Source organism: Somniosus microcephalus, chromosome 10 (genome assembly GCF_052327205.1).
Source record: "Somniosus microcephalus isolate GS21.2 chromosome 10, FLI_Smic_1.0, whole genome shotgun sequence".
In the NCBI taxonomy this organism is placed as follows: domain Eukaryota; kingdom Metazoa; phylum Chordata; class Chondrichthyes; order Squaliformes; family Somniosidae; genus Somniosus; species Somniosus microcephalus.
Genome location: NC_140996.1, coordinates 8,828,024 through 8,848,331, shown reverse-complemented (window position 1 = coordinate 8,848,331; position 20,308 = coordinate 8,828,024). Strand labels below are relative to the sequence as shown.

The window sequence follows — 20,308 nt, the reverse complement described above, 5'->3', positions numbered from 1 at the left end:
TACTTAGGAGTTCTCTCATCTGCTGAGTGTCAGGAAGGGGGAGGTAAGTCGGTGGGAGGAATAAGTCAAACCTCTGTAACTGCCTCCTGCCCTACAGCCCTCCGAGATATCTGCGCTCCTCCAATTCTGGCCTCTTGCCCATCACGGTTTTTCATCGCTCCACCATTGGTGGCCATGCCTTCAGCTGCCTGGGCCCTAAGCTCTGGAATTCCCTCCCTAAACCTCTCTGCCTCGCTACCTCTCTCCTTTAAGACACTCCTTAAAACCTACCTTTTCGATCAAGCTTTTGATCACCTGTCCTAATATCTCCTTATGTGGCTCGGTGTCAAATTTTGGCGGATTACGGTCTTGTGAAGCGCCTTGGGATGTTTTACTACGTTCACGGCGCTATATAAATGTAAAATAACAACAGAAAATGCTGGAAAAACTCAGCAGGCCAGGCAACATCCGTGGAGAGAGAAATAGAGTCAACGTTTCAGGTCGAAACCTTTCGTCAGGACCCCAATATGATAGGGTTTGCGGAACACCTCCGTTCAGTCCGTAAGGGTGACCCCGAGCTTCCGGTCGCCTGTCATTTCAATTCACTGCTCCATTCCCACTCAGACCTCACCGTCCGCGGCCTCTTGCATTGTTCCACGGAAGCTCAGCGTAAGCTCGAGGAACAGCACCTCACCTTCCGATTAGGCACTTTACAGCCTTCTGGACTCAATATCGAGTTCAACAATTTCAGATCATAACCTCGGCCCCTATCATATTTTTATATATTTTTTATCCACACTTTTGGTTTGTGCCTTTTCCTTTTTTCCCTCTCACATGGCAGCTGTCTTTCACTCTGCCAGCACATTTCACACTTCATCTAGAGCCATCCTTTGTCTCTTTACCTGTCCTATTACCATCTCGTCTCGCCTTGAATATCTCTTCATGTCTCTTCATCTCTCACTGACCTTCCCTTTTGTTCTTTCATCCCCTCCCCCATTTCCCAGCCCCCAAACTGGCCTTTTTAATCTGCTTCATTTCCTGCTTCTTTTCTCAGTTCTGAAGAAGGGTTTCGACCTGAAACGTTAACTCTGTTTCTCTCTCCACGGATGTTGCCTGGCCTGCTGAGTTTTTCCAGCATTTTCTGTTGTTATTTTGGATTTCCAGCATCCGCAGTATTTTGCTATCGTATAGATATTTTCACAGTTCACTTGGGATTTGTCTTTCTCCAAAATAAGTCATGGAGGTTGGTCAGGTAGGATTTCCCCTTCTGAATCTGTGTTGGCTGCTGTTTACTAGATATTATGCAGGTAATCTAAGTTTACTCCTGACAAATTCCATTTTTTTTTTACCGATAGTAAAGTAAGACTATTAGGTCTGTAGTTGCCTGGTTCTGTTTTATCATCCTTTTTGGAAAATAGGTACAGAGTTATCCTGTTTCTAATCTATTGGGATTTCTCCAGTGTTTGATTCCTTCATAATGACTGATATTGTCTCACTCATTATATCCCTTGCCTCTTATTACTCCGAAATAAATAACATCCATCCCAGGAGATTCATTTGTTTTGAGCCTTACAAGCTTGTCTATAGCAAGTCATAATCCAAACATTTATCGTTCTGTTAAGGCATCTCACTATTAATGACCATTCTTTGAATAAATGGAATAGCTTTCAATTGCTCAGCGGGTACGGTAGCATAATGGTAATGTTACTGGACTAGTAATGCAGAGGCCTGGACTAATGATCCAGAAGACGTGAGTTTGAATCCCACCGCGGCAGCTGGGGAATTTAAATTCAGTTAATTAAATAAATCTGGAATAAAAAGCTAGCATCAGTAGTGGTGACCATGAACCTACCGGATTGTCGTAAAATCACGAATGTCCTTTGTGGAACGGAAATCTTCCGTCCTATATGTGACCCACAGCAGTTCAATAAATGCCGGCCTTGCCAGCGACGACCACATCCCATGAACGATTTCCCCTTTTTTAAAAAGTGAGTATTGACACCACTGTTCCAATGAAAGCATTTCTGTAGCGCCTTTCACGACCACCGGACGTCTCAAAGCGCTTTACAGCCAATGAAGTACTGTTTGAAGTGGAGTCACTGTTGTAATGCAGTACTTATAGCAGAAGACTGTGGGAAACGCACAGCAATGTTGCACAAACAGCAATGTGATAATGACCAGACTGCGCTAAAGAATCCACGCACATCGTGGTTGTCAGCTAGCTGCTGGATCTCCTGCGTTTTCTCCACCCACCATCTGTTCTTTAGGTCATGAGTTTTTTGTTGGACCTCAGCCTTCAGGCTTCTGTAGAGTTGCTTTCTTGCTCTCAAGTTCTGTCGCTGTTTCCAGATCAGGAATGCCTTGCGCTTGCGGCTTATTAGCTCCTGGATCAACAAGGGCAGACGTCGACGACGAAGTCCAACACCGCCTTCAGTGTGCCAGTGCAGCCTTCAGTCGCCTGATATAGAGAGTGTTTGAAGACCAGGACCTCAAACCCGGCACTAAGCTCATGGTCTACAGAGCAGCAGTGATACACGCCCTGCTGTATGCCTCAGAGACATGGACCATGTACAGCAGGCACCTCAAAGCACTGGAGAGGTACCACCAACGCTGCCGCCGCAAGATCCTGCAAATCCATTGGCAGGATAGATGCACCAATGTCAGTGTTCTTGCTCAGGCCAACATCCCCAGCATCGAAGCTTTGACCATGCTCAATCAGCTCCGATGGAAGGGTCACATTGTCCGCATGCCCGATACGAGACTCCCAAAACAAGCGCTCTACTCGGAGCTCCAGCATGGCAAGAGAGCCCCAGGTGGGCAGAGGAAACGCTTCAAGGACACACTCAAAGCCTCCTTGAAAAAGTGTAACATCCCCACCGACACCTGGGAATCCCTGGCCCAAGACTGCACAAAGTGGAGGAGAAGCATCCGGGAAGGCACCGAACACATCAAGTCTCTTCGCCGGGAGCAAGCAGAAGCCAAGCGCAAGGAGCGCACGTCAACCCAAGCACCCCACCCACCCTTTCAACCACCGTCTGCCCCACTTGTGACAGAGACTGTAGGTCCCGCATCAGTCACCTGCGAACTCATTTTTAATGTGGAAGCAAGTCATCCTCGGTTCTGAGGGACTGCCTAAGAAGAAGGATAAAGATAATCTGTTTTTGTTATGTTGATTGAGGGAGAAATATTGGCCCCAGGACACCGGGGAGAACTCCCCCTGCTCTTCTTCTAAATAGTGCCATGGGATCTTTTACGTCCACCTGAGAGAGCAGACGGGGCCTGGGTTTAACATCTCACCTGAAAGATGGCATCTCCGACAGTGCAGCGCTCCCTCCGCACTGCACTGGGAGTGTCAGCCGAGCTTTATGTGCTCGAGTCCCTGGAGAGGGATTCGAACTCTCAACCTTCTGACTCGGAGGCGAGTGTGCTGCCCACTGAGCCACAGCTGACACGGCGGCACGGTGGCATAGTGGTTAGCACTGTTGCCTCACAGCGCCAGGGACCCGGGTTCGAATCCGGCCTCGGGTGACTGTCTGTGTGGAGTTTGCACATTCTCCCCGTGTTTGCGTGGGTTTTCTCCGGGTGCTCCGGTTTCCTCCCACAGTCCAAAGATGTGCAGGTTAGGTTGATTGGCTATGATAAATTGACCCTTAGTGTTAGGGGGATTAAATACGTGGGGTTACGGGATAGGGTGGATATGTGCTGGTGCAGGGGTTACGGGGATCGGGTGGAATATGTGTCGGTGCAGGCTCGATGGGCCAAAATGGCCTCTATCTGCACTGTGGGGTTTCTGTGATTCTTTCTGTGATACACTTGTCCATACTAAAATTTCATCTGCTGTCATTCAGCCCATTACATATTTTGTCCAACTCATATTTTGTAGCTCCTTAACTCTCTCCTCAGATGTTTAATGTAAACCTGTGTCCTCTGGTTACCGACCCTCCTGCCAGTGGACACAATTGCTCCCTATATACTCTACAATGTGTGGTAAAGCTCTGATTTTTCGATGGCAAAGACATGAATTGATGGCACCATTGGTTATTAATAACTGTAGACTTCATGTGTTGGGCAGTAGTCATTAACAGCCCAGCCGTATCCTATTATTATTACTACCACAGGGAGTAGTTGAGGTTAATAGTATAGATGCATTTAAGGGGAGGCTAGATAAGCCTATGAGGGAGAAGCGAATAGAGGGTTATGCTGATCGAGTTCGATGAGGAAAGACAGGAGGAGACTCCAGTGGAGTGTAACCGCCGGCATGGACTGGTTGGGCCGAATGGACTGTTTCTGTGCCGTATATCCTGTGTAATACGTAATATTCATAGTCAACACACATGCACAATTCCTGCAGTGATGACTGGATAGTGGGAGCCCTGGTTGATTTTCTTGTCCCTAACTGAGGCGCGGTGAGGCCAGCTGTAACACCCTCACCGCCGTCGCAGTTTAACCAACACTGGCTGAAGATCTGGCTCGAGTCCCCACACCAGGACTTGTTTAATTACGGGCTAATGCAACCTCTGTGGCATTTATCTATTGCTCATAATTTTGCACTTTTTGTTTTGCATGCAAGCTTTGTAGACTTTTGTTAAAGTCTTCTGCTATGAGTACTGCCACTTTTAAAACGTCGCTTGGTGTAAACTTGGTGGATTTCTATTTCTGCTGCCTTCTGACACACAAAAAATGGCCTCTTCTTGACCACAGCAAATTCCTGATAAAAGTCTTTAAAATTGAATTCAATTTAAGTGTGTTACAGTAACTCCTCACCAGTGTTCCCGTTAAGCCGCGCGGAGCCGCGCAGCGGTCTGGACGTCCGGTGCAGGCAGCTCGCCGGTTGTAAATGGCAAAAACCGCGCATGCGTGATGATTTGAACGGGCGCGCAGCCTAAAAGAAATTGGCGGATATTGCTCCTCACTGTGCCGCAAGCATCAACACATTTATGGCTCCCTGATTACTAAGGAATTGGATTATCATTCCAGAGAGTAGTCACGATATTTACAGCCAGGTGAAATCTGCATTGCCACTATGTTTCCTAAAATGTAATTCTACCTAATGACATTTTTCAATGCAATTGCATCGCAAAGTTAAATTCGAACATGATTTGATCTGATTTTTGGACTCTCTATTCTTCAGTATGGTGTAATCCTTGTGATTTTTAGGTTTTAACAAAAAAAAGTGTTGCAAAAAAATCAGTGATCCACAATTAACATCCATCAGTTATCAGAAGCGGAGCTGTGTGTATATGAATGCATATTGTCATAATATTATAAAGAAAAATGTGCTACTTGGAAATACTAAGGTAATTGGCAAAAGACCCAGAGGGGAGATGAGGAAAAACATTTTCAACGCAGCGAGTTGTTGTGATCTGGAATGCGCTGCCTGAAAGGGCGGTGGAAGCAGATTCAATAGTAACTTTCAAAAGGGAATTGGATAAATACTTGAGAGGAAACATTTGCAGGGCTGTGGGGAAAGAGCAGGGGGGGAGTGGGACTAATTGGAGAGCTCGTTCAAAGAACCGGCACAGGCACGATGGGCCGAATGGCCTCCTCCTGTGCTGTAGAATTCTGACTTAAAACTTTTTTTTAAAATTGTCATTATTCTTCAAACTTCCTTTAATTGACGTGAGGCTTTGTCCATTACTCTTGCTGACACATATATAGGAAACACTGAAGTAATTTCCAAACTACTCAGTAGACCAAGTAGTTCATACTCAGCGTAGTTCCAGCAGAGCTGCTCTTCTCCTGTTAGTGAAGTATTTTCTCATTAAAATGACATAAAGGTCAGTTGTAACCCATTGTTGCCTGTTATTAGATCATCAATCACTGCATTATCACTAGTGAAAATGTAGTCTACGACTTCTTGATGAACATTTGTTTGTAGTCGTCATAGGGTGATGTTAAAATGAGAACTTTTGCCTGATAAGGTAATAGCATCAGGAGACAGATTTATCTAGCGAGCTACGGAGCTGTTTGGTGATAAATGATATGTACCAATCCAGTATACGCTGACACCATCCACAAGATTAAATGTGAATGTCATCTGCGCTCACTTTTTCTTTCTTGGCAATTCCCCCCCCCCCCCCCCCCCCCCTTCTCTCAAAGGCATTCTAACTCCTCACTGAGCTACAGCTTCGCCAGTGCCAGATGTCCAAGTGAGCCTTAATCACGTGGGAGTCTGGCCAATATTCCTCTTTCATATCCGAAGTTACCGAATGGAACATCAGGTGACCTAACTCAACACGGACCAGAGCTCGAGCCTGGGACCTTGCTGCTCCCCATGGCTCTCTGAATAACCTCGCTGAGCCATTGGGGAAGCTAACACCTCTACACGCATCTCTACTTATGTGTTTACAACATTTTTTATTTACCTAACCCACTCCAGGGACTTGAGCACAAAATCCAGGCTGACACCAGTGCAGTACTGAGGGAGTGCCGCACTGTCGGAAGCGCCGTCTTTTGGGTGAGACGTTAAACCAGACATTAATGGCTACCCCCTCAGGTGGACGCTAAAAGATCCCAGAGAAGAACAGGGGCGTTCTCCCCGGTGTCCTGGCCAATATTTATCCCTCAACCAACCGATGATCTGATCATTATCACATTGGCGTTTGTGGGAGCTTGCTGTGCACAAATTGGCTGCCGCGTTTCCTACATTACAACAGTGACTACACTTCAAAATCATTTCATTGGCTGTAAATCGCTTTGGGACATCCTGAGGTTGTGAAAGGCGCTGTAGAAATGCAAGTCTGTCTTTAAGAATTACTGGATATAATAACCTAGACACGAGGCTGTCATTGTTTTTGATTAAAAGCATTTGTCCTGTGGGTGCTCTGCTTCCAGACCTTCATCTCCAATGACGCTCTTAGTTGGTTGCTTGGAATGCACAGGAGCAGTCTGTGGGTGCAACTGCTAATTAATTTTAGTCTGACCTTTGCTTGGGGCTTTCTCACATCATTGCACCCAAGACTGGGAACTCAGTACCATGGTGAGAGGTTCTATATCTCACCGATGTTCCATTACACCTTGGTGCTATCAATATGCTTCCCCACCATGCTGTCTCCATGTGGCTTAGCTGCCAAACTAATTTCTAGTGATCCATTCTGTTTTTTGGAATTAAAGAGTTGTGATATTAAGGGTGTTCTAAAGTGAAATAATGATGCGGTTTTCACACAGCTTTGTTTTTTTTTGTTGTCAGCTGTGGCTCAGTGTGCAGCACTCTCGCCTCCGTGTCAGAAGGTTGTGTGTACAAGTCCCATTTGAGAGACTTGAACACACAATCCAGGCTGAGGGAGTGCTGCACTGTCGGAGGGGCAGTACTGAGGGAGCGCCGCACTGTCGGAGGGGCAGTACTGAGGGAGTGCTGCACTGTCGGAGGGGCAGTACTGAGGGAGCGCTGCACTGTCGGAGGGGCAGTACTGAGGGAGCGCCGCACTGTCGGAGGGGCAGTACTGAGGGAGCACCGCACTGTCGGTGGGGCAGTACTGAGGGAGTGCTGCACTGTCGGAGGGGCAGTACTGAGGGAGCGCTGCACTGTCGGAGGGGCAGTACTGAGGGAGCGCTGCACTGTCGGAGGGCCAGTACTGAGGGAGCGCCGCACTGTCGGAGGGGCAGTACTGAGGGAGCGCCGCACTGTCGGAGGGGCAATACTAAGGGAGCGCCGCACTGTCGGAGGGGCAGTACTGAGGGAGCGCTGCACTGTCAGAGGGGCAATACTAAGGGAGCGCCGCACTGTCGGAGGGGCAGTACTGAGGGAGCGCCGCACTGTCGGAGGGTCAGTACTGAGGGAGCGCCGCACTGTCGGAGGGTCAGTACTGAGGGAGCGTCGCACTGTCGGAAGGGCCGCACTGTCGGAGGGCCAGTACTGAGGGAGCGCTGCACTGTCAGGGACAGTACTGAGGGAGCGCTGCACTGTCGGAGGGACAGTACTGAGGGAGCGCCGCACTGTCGGAGGGGCAATACTGAGGGAGCGCCGCACTGTCGGAGGGGCAGTACTGAGGGAGCGCCGCACTGTCGGAGGGGCAGTACTGAGGGAGCACCGCACTGTCGGAGGGGCAGTACTGAGGGAGCGCCGCGCTGTCGGAAGGGCCGCACTGTCGGAGGGTCAGTACTGAGGGAGCGCTGAGGGAGCGCTGCACTGTCGGAAGGGCTGCACTGTCGGAGGGTCAGTACTGAGGGAGCGCTGCACTGTCGGAAGGGCTGCACTGTCGGAGGGGCAGTACTGAAGGAGCGCCGCACTGTCGGAGGGGCGGTACTGAGGGAGCGCCGCACTGTCGGAGGGGCAGTGCTGAGGGAGCGCCGCACTGTCGGAGGGGCAGTACTGAGGGAGTGCTGCACTGTCAGAGGGACAGTACTGAGGGAGCACCGCACTGTCGGAGGGGCAGTACTGAGGGAGCGCAGCGCTGTCGGAGGGTCAGTACTGAGGGAGCGCCGCACTGTCGGAGGGTCAGTACTGAGGGAGCGCTGCACTGTCGGAAGGGCTGCACTGTCGGAGGGTCAGTACTGAGGGAGCGCTGCACTGTCGGAAGGGCTGCACTGTCGGAGGGGCGGTACTGAAGGAGCGCCGCACTGTCGGAGGGGCGGTACTGAGGGAGCGCCGCACTGTCGGAGGGGCAGTGCTGAGGGAGCGCCGCACTGTCGGAGGGGCAGTACTGAGGGAGTGCTGCACTGTCAGAGGGACAGTACTGAGGGAGCGCCGCACTGTCGGAGGGGCAGTACTGAGGGAGTGCTGCACTGTCGGAGGGACAGTACTGAGGGAGCGTCGCACTGTTGGAGGTGCCGTCTTTCGGATGAGCCATTAAACCGAGGCCACATCTGCTCTTTGAGGTGGATGTAAAAGATTCCGTGTACTATTGGAAGAAGAGCAGGGGAGCTACCCCCGGTGTCCTGGCCAATACTTATCACCCAACCAACACCACTAAACAGATTACCTGGTCATATATCTTACTGCTGTTTGTGGGAACCTTGCTATGGGCAAGTTGGTGTTTACCAACATTAAACAGTGACTACACTTCAAAAGTACTTCACTGGATTTGAAGCACTTTGGGAGGGCCTGAGGTCATGAAAGACGCCGTATAAATGCAAGTCTCTCTTTTTCTTTCTTCTCCATTCTTTTGAAGCCTGCAACTCTCGTTAAGCCTTGACAGTAAGTTTCAGCAGGGTACTCAATTGGGCACAGCCAAACCTGGTCCTTTTCTCAGCCATTGCTCACCAATCCCAGTCAACAGTCACTGCATATTGTTACAAGCAGGAATCCTGAACAATTGTTTCCTGTTGGGGGGCGGGGGGGCGGGTGCTTGAAATAAATGTCACTGGCCCTGCCGCCAAACTGGTGGAGATCAGTTAACTTAGCACAGACCTGGAACAAACCCAGAGTCTTCCTGAATTGCCATGCTAAGTGCTGCATAGGGCTTCCAACAACGTTTCCTTTCATTTTTTTTGGGGTGTGCAACCCATTCAGAATACCGTGCGTGCGCGGTTTTTCCTATTTAAAAGCTGGTGAGCCGGCTGCGCGGGAGCTGTAGAGTGCTGTGCGGCCGTGCAGCTTAAAGGGAACATCGGTAGCCGACCCTTCTGGATTGCGCTGGAATCTCCAGGAATTAAAGATTGAGCTCCAGGACACTCCTGCGAGTAACCCAGGAGAAAAAAACAAATCGTAGGGCCATGAAAATGTCCTTTGAACGCTTTCATTTATTAGTTGTAAAAGTAGTCACCAGGCTGATACCTGGGATGGCAGGAATGACGTATGAGGAGAGATTGGGTCGATTGGGCTTGTATTCGCTGGAGTTTAGAAGATTGAGAGGGGATCTCATTGAAACTTATAAAATTCTAACAGGACTAGACAGACTAGATGCAGGAAGGATGTTCCCGATGGCGGGGGAGTCCAGAACCAGGGGTCACAGTCTAAAGATAAGGGGTAAGCCATTTAGGACAGAGATGAGGAGGAATTTCTTCACCCAGAGAGTGGTGAACCTGTGGAATTCTCTACCACAGAAGGCAGTTGAGGCCAATTCATTAAATATATTCAAGAAGGAGTTAGATATATTTCTTAAGGCTAAAGGGATCAAGGGATATGGGGAGAAAGCAGGGACAGGGTACTGAGTTTGGATGATCAGCCATGATCTCAGTGAACGGCAGAGCAGGTTCGAGGGGCCGAATGGCCGACTCCTGCTCCTATCTTCTATGTTTCTATGTATTGGAGATGGGGGGCTGGGAAAGGCTGTTCGACTGACGGTCATGAATCATCCAGTCAGGTAATGAAGAGTCTTGTTTCCAATTGGCGTGGGAGGGCGGGGCACTGCAAGGATGGACATGCTGGGTGACCACGGGCGAGAGGGTTGGAGGCAAAAGCTCATGTGGTGGAACCTCCAGGACTGCCTCCAACCAGAGTTACCAACGCCAGTGCTGCACCAAGGCAATCCTCTTCCCCACTGAGTGATTAAGCGAGCTCGACACTCATCTGTGTTAGTACAGGTGCACTATCCCTTATCCGAAAGCCTTGGGACCAGCTGAGTTTCGGTTTTCGGAATTTTTCGGATTGCATAAGGTATTATTATAAGACTGGGAAATTTGTATTTAATATAAATTTTAAAAGTTCAGGCTACCTCTTGCGACTGTTCCGTGTCTCATTCCCCTTCCTGCTTCTCTGGAAAGCCGGATATCGGCTGACTCCTACTAAGCTGGCCCACAAATCAGGTCGGGGGTAGGGTGGGGGGGGTGAGAAAAGAATATCGGACAGGTCGGGGGTCAGCGGGGAGAAAAGAATATCGGACGGGTCGGGTCGGGTGGGGGGGCGGGGAGAAAAGAATATCGGACGGGGGGGGGCGGTCGGGTCGGGTTGGGGGGGGAGAAAAGAATATCGGATGGGTCGGGTGGGGGGGGAGAGAAGAATATCGGACGGGCCGCTGTATTGTTGGGTTCACTCTCCCGGTACCTCCTTCACACTGCCCGGCTCGGCCTGCAATCTCCTACCCAGGAGGGAACTCTGTGACCCTCTGCCCTGCTCAGCGTAAGTCGTGCGCCACTCTGGTCATGTCGTGCGCGCGACTTACGCTGAACGAAAAAACTTTCGGTTTTTAGAGGTTTTCGGTTTTCGGAAGTTCGGATAAAGGATAGTCTACCTGTAATTCTCCTCGACAGTGCGTAACTTGTATTTTTTTTTGCAAAAGTCTTCCCCGTGTTACAAATCAGGATGTGTCACCTGCTTCAGTTTTCCATTTTGTGTGAGCAGTAGGTGACTCTTAATGTGTTTAAACTGGCACGAATTAAATTTAGTTTGATAAAATGTTGTCAACAGCCACTTGCAAAAGTGCCAGAGTAAGTTTTTGTATGAATGCGGTTGGCTAGTGAGGGGGTTAAAATATATGCAGCAAGAATACTCTTAATTCTTATATGTAAACAGTGAATACTGTAGATTTGCTTTTCCCTGATTCTCAATAAATGTACACACAATTGCAGCACTTGTAAGTACTTTGCTCTATGTGTGTGGTACATATGTCGGCCCAGTTACATATTCTAAAGGCCTATTTTTGTCATGTTTTCAGCCTAAGGCAGGCCCTTAGAAACAAGTCATTACTATTGTAGAGACGTGACAGGTAGAAAATGCAATTTAAAATTTTTTTAGTTTTCATCCTATTTGTCCCCATTACTGAGTTCTTCCATTTACCTTATGGCGGGGCAGGTGATGCTGTGGTACTGAGTGATGCCAGAACAGGAAGATCCCAAGTTCAGTACAGTACTTGGTTTGTACCGACGTAGCTGATCCCCGCTAGAATGGCGGTAGGCGCGAATAATTGCCTAACGAGGGGAAGGAAAATCAGTCAGTGTTGCTGCTTCTGATTGCTGTCTTATGATCTCTGCTGGAAAGTGTGCCTGTGTAGATATTGGGTGAAACAGAATCGGACTCTTCTGTGATGCCCGGCACCTGATGATTAAGTACACGATGCTTGGCCTTTGATTAAGCTTGTACATGAAGAATGGCCATTTTTGAGGCACTCAGGGAGACAAAGACCCATCTCAGTCCATGATTTGAGAAGATCGGTCAAAAAAAAGTATTGCTGTTTAGCATGGCTGAAAATCCTTAGTTCTTGGATGCCAATATTGACATCATATAAGACACAGACTAATTTATTTTTTGGATACATGGATCTGTGGTCAGTTTGAAGTGTTTCCGAGGGCTTATTTGTCCCGTTATACATTCAAAGCTGCAGTGTCCCACCGATGCTGCACAACTGAACCTTTGTCGTATCGGTGAGAGCTAAAGGTGAGCTATTGTGGAGAAAGAAGACATTCTTCCATCTGCCGATTTTCATTGCCCCGCCATTGGCGGCCTTGCCTTCAGCTGCTGGGTCCCAAGCTCTGGATTTCCCTCCTCAAACTTCTCTACCCCTCTCTCCTCTTTTAAGATGCTCCTTAAAACCCACATCTTTGTCAAATTTTGTCTGATTTACGCTTCTACGAAGCGCCTTGTGACATTTTACTATGTTGAAGGCGCTATATCTGGAACTCGCTACCACAGGGAGTGGTTGAGGCGAATAGTATAGATGCATTTAAGGGGAGGCTAGACAAGCCTATGAGGGAGAAGGGAATAGAGGGTCACGCTGATAGAGTTAGATGAGGAAAGACGGGAGGAGGCTCGGGTGGAGCATAAACGCCGGCATGGACTGGTTGGGCCGAATGGCCTGTTTCTGTGCCGTATATCCGATGTAATATAAATGTATGTTGCTGCTGTTTTAATGTTGCACAGAAGCCATCTATTTCAGAAGTATGTAGTTTGTATTTGTATGCCACTGACTGCTGCTGCTTATTCCAATTTTGGCTCTTTGCAAGAACCAAAATTGAGTTCAGTGCTGTAAGATACTTTTATCAACCATTCAGCTAAAAAAAAACGACCACAAAATAAATAGAGCACGGGAACAGATTGGTTCTCCGTGTTCCATAGAGTGGTAGGATGTAGGTTTGTCCCCACAGTTTCCTGCATACTGTGCTCTCCATTGCAGCCATGTTAACTACCATTGAACTGAAACCAGTCCTTCACCACAGGAAGGGATAAAAATTAGGCACTGGCTCCCTTGACAGCAAGAGCTTGCATTTATATAGCTCCTTTAATGTAGTAAAACGTCCCCAAGCGCTTCACAGTAGCATTATTAAATAAAATTTGACACCAAGCCACATGTGGAGATATTAGGACAGGAGTGTCTTAAAGGAGGAGAGAGAGGCGGAGAGGTTTAGGGAGGGAATTCCAGAACTTAGGGCCTCGGCAGCTGAAGGCACGGCCACCAGTGGTGGAGCGATTAAAATCGGGGATGCTCAAGAGGCCAGAATTGGAGGAGCGCAGAGACCTCAGAGGGTTGTAGGGCTGGAGGTGGTTACAGAGATAGGGAGGGGCGAGTCCATGGAGGGATTTGAAAACAAGGATGGGAATTTTTTAAATCGAGGCATCGCCAGACCAGGAGCCAGCGTAGGTCAGTGAGCAATGGGAGGATGCGTGAACAGGACTTGGCAGCGGACTCAGTGTTTGGTGGGTCTATGGGTCTACCAGTCTGCCGCTAGACTAAAGGACCTGGGTTTAGTAAAAAGAAAGAACGACTTGCATTTATAAAGCGCCTTTCATGACCACCGGACGTCCCAAAGCGCTTTATAGCCATGAAGTGTCGTCACTGTTGTAATGTGGGAAACACAGCAGCCAATTTGCGCACAGCAAGTTCCCACAAACAGCAATGTGATAATGACCAGATAATCTGTTTTTTAGTGATGTTGATTGAGGGATAAATATCGGCCAGGACACCGGGGAGAACTCCCCTGCTCTTCTTCAAAATAGTGCAGCGAAAGATTGCGCCTGGGGCCTGGACTTTGTGGCTCGGTATTAAGGTGTCTGCTGGGGAAGGTTGGAGCGGGTGTGGGGAAAAGAGTGGTTAAAGCGTGGAGTTAAGTAGGAAATGCCTATATCCATTTGCACTATCTTTATTTTCTTGTGGTGAGAGAGGGCAGATTCCAAAACTAAAAGAAGTGCTGTTACCTCAGAAAGGTCAGGTTACATATGAACAATGAAGGACAGGTCCATCGAGCCTGTCTTACACAATTGCGATACCTTGTGTATCACAACATATACACTCTCCACCCCACCCAAAACCATAGGATCTCCTGGGAGAGGCAGAAAACCAGATGAAAAACCCAGGCCATTTTGGGGAAAAAATATCTGGGGAATGCCTCACCGACCCATCCGATCGAAACTAGCCCTGGAGATCAGTCTGGCCCTGAATTCCCTGCAGTACCTACCTTCTTCTGTAAGAGGTGATCTCCGCCCCAGCCACAAACAGGTCCAGCTCTCGCATGAAGGAATTTCTCATCTGAGTATTCCCGTATATCTCCCAGACTTAATTGATATTAAGAATCTAAATGACATTTTTCATAATTCTCAAATAAGACCCGTCTAATAGATGCAGCAGGCCGGTGAAATGTTGGCCCAGAAATTCGGGTCGGGGGCTTCCCGCGGGTGCAAGCCTCCGACCTGCACTTACCTAGCGCGCCGGCCGTTGAGCTGTGGGCCCGCGTGGGATTGCGATCCTGGGCCTCTTCCAACTGCCGGCGCGCAGTGCTTGCGTATCCCAGGGGCGCAGTTAGTTCGAAGTGTCCCCTGGGATCACGTGGGCCATGGAGAGCCAATGGTAGCAGGGAATGCTTCATTCATAAAATTGACAGGAAGAGCTGTCAAAACTATAAATACAAATCAGCCCCAAAACATAACTAAAACTTCAAATAATTTTTTTTTAAAGATCACATTTTTAAAATAACTATAAATTACATAAAATAACTATTTTAAACAATAATTTAAATTTTTGAAAAAATTTATTCCAGTTTCTAACGGGGCTAAAAATAAACTTACCTTTCTTTAAAGTATTTAAAAATAATAAACCTGTGGAAAAAATGTTTTAATTTTACTTAATTCACCACTTACCTTGTTAAAAGCAGGCCTTGCGATTGCTTTTTAAAAGTGTAACTGCTGGAGACTTACCCTCCCAGAGAAACCTGCAAAAAAAACGTAAGTTCCAGGTGCATGCGCTGCCTCTCCGGCGCACGCGTTCGACCTGCGAACCCCTTCCTTTAAGGGAACGGAAGTTTCGGTTTCCCGCGCATGCGCAGTGCATGCACGAAACCGGCACTTTCGTTGGGCCTACGGGTGAGTACACTGCGCGTACTCACCCGTGGAGACCCGAATTTCTGGGCCAATACTGGGAAACTGCCGGTTCGGTAAGTGTAACCACATCATGCAATGGAACTGTTCCTAAATTGCCTCACAATGAGGAAAAACTCCCACTGAGTAAATATTGCTAAATGTCAGCCCCTTCCTCTGAATATAGCCAACTCCACATTTGATGAAAAACGCAAACTGGATATAGAAATACACATATCTTTTCACTTCTGTATCACTATAAAAAACAGTGTATATGGCCATTATCTCATTGCTGTTTGTGGGACCTTGCTGTGCGCAAATTGGCTTTTCTTTATTCATTCATGGGATGTGGACGTCGCTTGCAAGTCCAGCATTTATTGCCCATCCCTAATTGCCCTTGAGAAGGTGGTGGTGAGCCGCCGCCTTGAACCGCTGCAGTCCGTGTGGTGAAGGTACTCCCACAGTGCTGTTAGGGAAGGAGGTGGTGGTGTTCCCATGAGCCTGCTGCCCTTGTCCTTCTAGGTGTCGGAGGTCACGGGTTTGGGAGGTGCTGGCGAAGAAGCCTTGGCGAGTTGCTGCAGTGCATCTTGTAGATGGTACACACTGCAGCCACGGTGCGCCGGTGGTGGAGGGAGTGAATGTTTAAGGTGGTGGATGGGGTGCCAATCAAGTGGGCTGCTTTGTCCTGGATGGTGTCGAGATTCTTGAGTGTTGTTGGAGCTGCACTCATCCAGGCAAGTGGAGAGTATTCCATCACACTCCTTACTTGTGCCTTGTAGATGGTGGAAAGGCTCTGGGGAGTCAGGAGGTGAGACACTCGCTGCAGAATACCCAGCCTCTGACCTGCTCTTGTAGTCACAGATTTATGTGGCTGGTGCAGTTAAGTGTCAGGTCAATGGATGTTGATGGTGGGGGATTCGGCAATGGTGATCCCATTGAATGTCAAGGGGAGGTGGCTAGACTTTCTCTTGTTGGAGATGGTCATTGCCTGGCACTTGTGTGGCGCGAATGTTACTTGCCACTTATCAGCCACGTTTCCTACTTTTCAACAGTGACTACACTTCAAAAGGACTTCATTGGCTGTAAAGCGCTTTGGGGCATTCTGAGGTCGTGAAAGGCGCTGTGTAAATGCAAGTTCTTTTTAATGATTTGGGCTGGCTGATCTAGCTGTTTCCTTGGTGAATTTTTTGCACCCATGAAGGTGCTGGATGCTCGTGCGATGGAATGGAGCACCTTCCATTCATGGCACCGTTTGCCCACCAGGGGCTGGATTGAGACTAACCAGACTCATTTCACATCGCACCCTTCCTCGATTTGAACTACGTCCTGGAGGTGCCAACAAATATCTAAACCATTGCACCAATCAGTTTTCAGGTGAGATAGTTCTGAAGAACAGTCCTAGTCCTAGTTTAAAGGAGAAGAATGCCACTGTTTACTATTGATGGCAAAACCATAAATCTCTTATGTACGTTTTTGATTTTGCCCTGAATGGTGGACAGCGGAAATCTTTGTCTCCTTCCCCCGCCCCTTAAACCAGAACCAGTCAAGTAAGCTTGCACTAAATTTGTCATTTAAAAAAAAAGTTTGTGAATATTACTTTTAAAATTGATTGTGACAACTCTTCTAAGTAGAATTCAGCACGCGCGTGTCGCAGTTATTCCGGCCAATAAAGCACTATAATGCAACAGACTAACGACATTAAATTCGATAACATTCTGCACTTTAATTGAATGTTAAACCGCAGATAACTCCCTCTGCTTCTTTTTTCTTAGAAAAGAAGAATTATGGGTGTGGGTGAAACTTTTGAGTCAGTGCCTGCCTGGATAAATAATTCCCTAGATTTTCCGGTTCACGTGAAACGACATTGAACTCTTTAGACATTGCCCTTAATTTGTGCATGTTGCTGACCTGATGCTGTGCAGGGACATTTGGAGCATCCCTGCATTCAATTCACTCTAATTATCTCCAACATCCTGGGGAGCCTGCTTAGAAATGGCCATGAGTGTTTGTTATTCAGTGCAATTTTATTAACTACCTAGGCTACATGTAATCGTCAGTTGTATTTCCAAACATTCATTGCTACAGACACATTAAATGACCACGGCCATTCATTCATTTTTAATCACAATTAATTTTAACAATTGATACAGTGATTGCTCATGATCATTCTCTTGTGTAAAAGTGCACTTTAAAAGTCTCTTGCTGATTTTTAAATCATTTTGTAGGTACTGCAGTACATTCATTGTTCACCAAACCAAAACGCAACGTGGATAAAGAACATGTTTTAAATCCTGTCAAAGTCACCTCTTCTAAAGCCTCGCGTGAATGTAGAATATAAGTTAATTATTTTCACTTGAGAATATCCTGTTGAAGCAGAATTTTCTCTTTGTTCCCGCAGGTTCATGTTAAAATGGCAGATGAGGCTTCCTGCGTTGGACCAGCCCCCTCCAACAAAAGCTACCTCAACCTGGATGCCATCATGGAAGCCATTCAGAAGACGGGTGCCCAAGCTGTGAGTCTGAATGTGCTTAAAGCCCATTGCTGCTTGCTTGTATGTTCCTCGGGAAACGGCAGAACTTGTAAAGGAGCGACTATCCTCTTCCAGTTTAGTTCATATGACACGAGTTAAATTTGCAAGCTTGATCGCTACTGGAAATCAAAGGCTCTGTAGCATCTGGCAGTGCCTGTTACTGTTCCTGCAGGTGGCTGCAGGCTTCAGCTCTTCACACCAGGGCGCAACTTGAGTTCATTTCATAATTTACTTTTATTTATTAGTATTATTAATAAAAAAAAATCTAATTAATTTTGAGCATCGAATTAGCATTTTCCCTTTAATATTTGTTGTAGTGGTTGTTCCATAAGCCACTCATTATGCAGGAAATCAGTGAACATTAGCATTGCCAATACACATGGCCAGGCAGACAATGCGCTAAAAATTTCTTCCCTTGTTTCGAGTGGTGAATAAGATAAATGGTGATAGACTTAAGATTAATTAGAAGCTTAAAAGATTATATTATATATGCCTTCTGCTTTTTTCTCTGCCTTAGGTCCACCCAGGATATGGGTTTCTTTCAGAAAACAAAGAATTTGCCAGACGTCTGGTAAGTTGTGTTGTTGATTTCCAGCCCCCCCCTTGCTGTTGATTAATCTTGCGGAAAGGACAGACATGGCAGTTCGCCTGTGAGTAACGAACATGTGAGTTGAGAGAGAGGGGCCTGATTTAAAGCAAGACTGAAACCTTCACAGTGGTGCTGTTGATGACTCAGCTGGGCTCATCAGTCTGTATTATGATAACTCGAGAGCTCTGGCTTGATCAGATTCAACCGAAAGCATGGAGGGAAAATTGCACGAGCCTCGCTGACGCAAGCAGGCCTGAAAAGTGTTTCAATGGCATAATGATCCTAGAAAAATCAGAGAATAGTGGCCCTTTCCTGAAACTATACTGCAATTCTGTTCCTTAAAATTAACCCTTTAGGCTTGTTAAAAGTTAGTGCGTCATCACTTTAACTTTCGGTGTTGCATAATGCACATATAAAATCTCAGAATGACGTATCCCATTTAAAACTGCTTTTCATTTTATGCATTTGCTTACTCGTTCCCTGCATAGGGTGTCATTACTTTGTCAGCAACTACAGGACAATGCTTTAGATTGCATGCTTCACAGGAAAGTGCACAGTTTATGGCCATATTAAATTTTTTTAAATATCTGTTTAAGTCATGGAATGTTTGTTTAGATGTAATTTAAAAGCCATTCCAACCAGGGATAAACCCACAGCTTTAATTTAAGACATAAGGTTTAGTTCAATTGGACAAAAAAAGAACACAGTTGACTGTTTAGTAGCTTAAGTGGAACTTCTGATATAACTAATTGTTCATGATAACTCAACAGCCTAACAGGAGCTTACAATTTCCCAAATTTTCTGAACATTTTTTCTGGCTGTGTTTACAGCATTTTCTTCAGTTTATTTCTACAAAGCAGAAGTTGATGAGTTTTATCCTCTCTTTTTAATCCCCCCGCAACCCCCCAAAAAAGTGCTAAAGCGCGCAGCTGTTCGTCTATTGTAATATGGACATGCTCCACTGGCAGATAGTGACCCTCTAGGTCAGGAGGCGTCATTACAGCACTTCCACTGACGATCAAGCAGAGGTACTCAGTCACTAATTAATGCAGTGGAGCCTTGTTATTGTCACTTTCAATTAGGCAGCCTAGAATGTGACAATAAGCAGGAAGTGACGCTAACTGAGCTTCATTATAATATGGGTACTAATCTAGGCTCGCATTGAGGAAATGGTCTGAATGCTATGTGATTTTCACTTTTAACAGTGCCTGTTACTTGCGTTTTGTGTTCAAATCCCCCCCCCCCCCCACCCCATCTCTGTAACTTCCACCAGCCCTACAACCCTCCCAGATCTCCTCCCTCCTCCAATTCTGGCCTCTTGCGCATCCCCGGCTTTCATCGCTCCCTCATTGGCGGCCGTGCCTTCAGCTCCCTGGGCCCTAAGCTCTGGAATTCCCTCCCTAAATCTCCTTTAAGATGCTCCTTAAAACCTACCTCTTTGACCAAGCTTTTGGTCACCTGTCTTAATATCTCCTTACGTGGCTCGGTGTCAATTTTTGTTTGATAATCGCTCCTGTGAAGCGCCTTGGGAAGTTTTACTACGTTAAAGGCGCTACATAAATACAAGTTGTTGTTACAACAAGCTGGATTACGTTGATGTTCTATTACGTTAAGGGCGTTACATAAATGCAAGTTGCTGTTGTTGCTATGATTGCATTCCTATTTTTTCAACAACAAAAAAAAATGTATTTGATGAATTTACTGCTCATCAAGGTGAGGGAATGCTAGAGCTTGGAAATGGAATTCGCATATTTGAGCAGCCATTGTCCGCATCAATCAGTCTTGGATCTGATACAGCATGGATTTGATGCTGATTATTCTACTCTGCCTTAAGAATGTGCCTTAATCGCAACTTCAGACCAGCACCAGTGTGATGTTTGCCACTTCCAACATCAAATATCTGACTGCTTCCCTGAGTGAGATTGTATCAACTTTAAAACAGTTTTGAGATGTGGGCCCGTGACCAATGGGAACTAGGTTAAGACTGCCTGAACTCATTTCTTGCAGCCAGCAGACAGAGGAGATGTGTTGCTAAAATTCACAGTAG

At 47.0% G+C, this 20,308-nt stretch overlaps 1 protein-coding gene across 4 annotated transcripts in view; it reads left to right on the top strand.

Moving 5' to 3' along the window:
• pcca (propionyl-CoA carboxylase subunit alpha) overlaps window positions 1-20,308 on the top strand; it is a 554,750-nt gene that overhangs the window by 116,528 nt on the left and 417,914 nt on the right. For all 4 annotated transcript variants that reach the window (XM_085998400.1, XM_085998401.1, XM_085998399.1 and 1 more), the window contains 2 exons: window positions 17,541-17,654; window positions 18,190-18,243. In XM_085998400.1, the coding sequence (XP_085854526.1) occupies window positions 17,541-17,654; window positions 18,190-18,243 (168 nt within the window). The remainder of the gene's footprint in view (window positions 1-17,540; window positions 17,655-18,189; window positions 18,244-20,308) is intronic.